The 2,784-nt window shown below is 52.0% G+C and overlaps 2 protein-coding genes across 2 annotated transcripts; both read right to left on the minus strand.

Annotated features, from left to right (window-relative positions):
* Window positions 1-141: 141 nt before the first annotated feature.
* Pmar_PMAR009743 (hypothetical protein) lies at window positions 142-784 on the minus strand (the record flags this gene model as incomplete). The annotated part of the gene is made up of 1 exon (XM_002781441.1): window positions 142-784. A coding segment is annotated over one exon (643 nt), but the record flags the coding sequence as incomplete, so codon positions are not given.
* A 150-nt stretch (window positions 785-934) lies between these two features.
* Pmar_PMAR009744 (hypothetical protein) lies at window positions 935-1,092 on the minus strand (the record flags this gene model as incomplete). Its single annotated transcript, XM_002781442.1, has 1 exon — window positions 935-1,092. A coding segment is annotated over one exon (158 nt), but the record flags the coding sequence as incomplete, so codon positions are not given.
* Between the last annotated feature and the right edge of the window lie 1,692 nt (window positions 1,093-2,784).

Consider the following 2,784-nt stretch of genomic DNA (forward strand, 5'->3'; position numbering starts at 1 on the left):
ACGATAGCAAGTGAGTTTTGGCCTCTTTTGGCCAGGAGCATTGCCAGGACGCCGTTGGCCTTTAGGACCACCATCAATGGCAACGGTAGATGACTTGTCACCGACAGCCGTAGCTGCCGCGAGGACTTGAGGCGAACTTACCGAGGCCGAAGGCACCGAAGTAGGGGGCAAACCAGGGGGAACAGCAGGAGAAGTACCCTGAGACCAGGTAGTCTCGTGAACAGTAGCCACGGATGGGAGAGTATTAGCTGACGGGCCGGAAGTGCACACTGCCGTAGAGCATGGGGTGAGCTTCTTAACATACCGACCGTGCTTATCCAGGACCCAATGTCCTGGCTTCAAAGTGCTCCATCCCGTTCCAATGCCGTGGTTAACGCAGTGGACCCGCACTCGACGTTGGAACTCGTTCTCGTCCAGCATGAGAGAGAGGTGATCGGATGCCCAGGCACGCACTCCTGATGGCAGAGCCGCGAGCAAGCGGCCATTGGCCTGTGATACCGGAAGTAGATGGCCACGTCGTCGGAGCTGAGCTAGTAAAGTGGTGAACTCTTCCTCAAAAAGTTGGTAGGTAGGGAAGTCAGCAGCATTGAGGATATACCACCGATTAAGGACAGAACTATCGTCGTTACCCTGCACCGACGTGTAGATCGATCGCAAAGCGGCCACTGCTGCTTCATACTGACGACCATGGGGGATATTACCAATAGCACCGTAGGTAGACTCCAACTTCAGGCTTAGTTGAAGAGCAACATGGGTACCCAAGTTCTCGAAAAGGTAAATAAACCTAAAGCTGTCCGTTCCCAGGCGGAACACCATTGACGAGCATTCAAGTTCATGTAGGAAGTCCCCAAGACTTCTAACCTCCGTCACGTCCGCTGGACCTCGCCAACTTCCCCCCGGTGGACCTTTGGCCGAGGCTGCAGCCATCCTCGACCTTTCTTGTGCCCAACTGTCTCCGGGGGTCGGACGTCCTCGACGGTCATTGATATCCGCCAGAATACTCCGCTCAATGCTTCGTATGTTGTCGCCAGCATCAGCAAGGACGATGTTGTTACCCGTCGGGCCGAATTGCGGAGTGGTATTAGCGACCATTGGCTTCGGGGCAGAGAGAGTCGGAGCAGGCGGAGAAGGTAAGTCGATAATAGACGCCACAGGTTGCCTCTCAATGCTAACCGGGCCGAAGTTTGCAGGTGCCGTAGATGAGCAGTTCTGGGACGCCATGAAGTCGCAGAACTGCTGGAACAGAGCATTGATGTGACCAGGCTGGCCGGCTGGTTGTGGAGGGTGTCGGTCCACAACATCGCACTGGGGTTTCTGTTGCACCAATGAAGGCTGCTCCACCCTTGGACGTAAAAGCGGCGCCGGGGATGGAGTCTTGGATGGCGGAGCAGAATAGTTATAGTGGACCTGGTAAGATGCTTGGTCAGGAAGGCCTCGACGATCGAAAGTCTCGGACGGCTTTGACTCAGGAGGACTGTCAAGGCCGAAGTGTCGGCTGACCGGTAGAGCGGCATTATCCACTTCCGTAGGAGAGGGACTTAGAAGGCTGAACTCTCCTTGCTGATGATCGGACATATAGAGTAGAGACCTCGGCTGTGAACCACTTGAAGCAGCAGCACCCTCCTGTCCAGGTCTACCGCCAGTGGTAGGACTCTGAACAGGCGAGGGGTTATCTTCGCCAGAAGATACTTGGACCGGTTGTGAGCCATCAGCTCTAGGAAGAGCTTGGGGTGGATCAGTAGACCTTGTAGAAGCAGGCTGGGGATCCAGCAAGGGTTGCTGTGGATGCAACCTTGGTGAAACACGATGACCTGGGTTGAAGTTCATAGACCAAATAGATAGATAGTTCGTTGAAGAGTAGTTTCTCGGATGATAATAGCAGTGTTTGGGAACACTGCGATGGACGTCTCTGACTCAACACCCAATAACTAGTAGAGATATAGCAATAATAGGGTAGTTGCAGGATATACTGAAGGTAGTCTTCAACCAGGCAGCAGTAGGTGAAGACAGACGCAAGGACGACAGTATAGAGCCAGAGAGAGAGTGACGAGCCCAATAGCAAGGGCAAGAAAGAACAGAATAAACTGAACTGAGTGAGATAACAGCAATCACTCGTGCCACAATGGAGATGCTCAGACCAATCATAGAGCAATAGAAATGGCGAGACCACATGAATCATGAAACTGCTGATTCATGCGGATGCAGGAAGGTCGAGCGCTACTATTTCGCATGGCGATTCATGGCAATTCACCTCGCTCCGTCGAGGGCATCTATTTTCTCGCTCGCCTGTAACGCTCGAAAATGCAACTGCAAAGTAATTCATACCATGATAAGTGATAAGGAGATATACTTTTGATCCCAAACATTTCCATGTCGAGTTCATCATCCACTGGACCGCCACGTTCGTCGTGCGTCATGAGGTGCCACTTGAAACAACTTGAAGCAAGGTGAACTTGAACTAAGTTCAAGTCTTGAAGTTCAACTTGGGGTTACAGTAACCTAGTTACTTGGCAAGTAATACTCGGCGAGTATTACTCGCTTCTGTACTACAACACCTGTACTACAGCGGTGGGAGGCCAAGCTCAGCCCGAGTTTTCACCAGGTAATGTGGTCGGGGGTCGAAGACAGAGCTTCTCCTACGCGACGAGGGAGCCATTAAGAGATAGGCAATATAACAGGAAAGCCTTCAAAGACATGGATAAACCAGACTTCTTCGAGATACTGAACAGAATTCGACCACCCAAAAACGAGGTCTTTCGAGAGCGAAAACCTGTCTCTCACAAA

The sequence above is a fragment of the Perkinsus marinus genome, assembly GCF_000006405.1.
Source record: "Perkinsus marinus ATCC 50983 genomic scaffold scf_1104296942440, whole genome shotgun sequence".
Classification (NCBI taxonomy): domain Eukaryota; phylum Perkinsozoa; order Perkinsida; family Perkinsidae; genus Perkinsus; species Perkinsus marinus.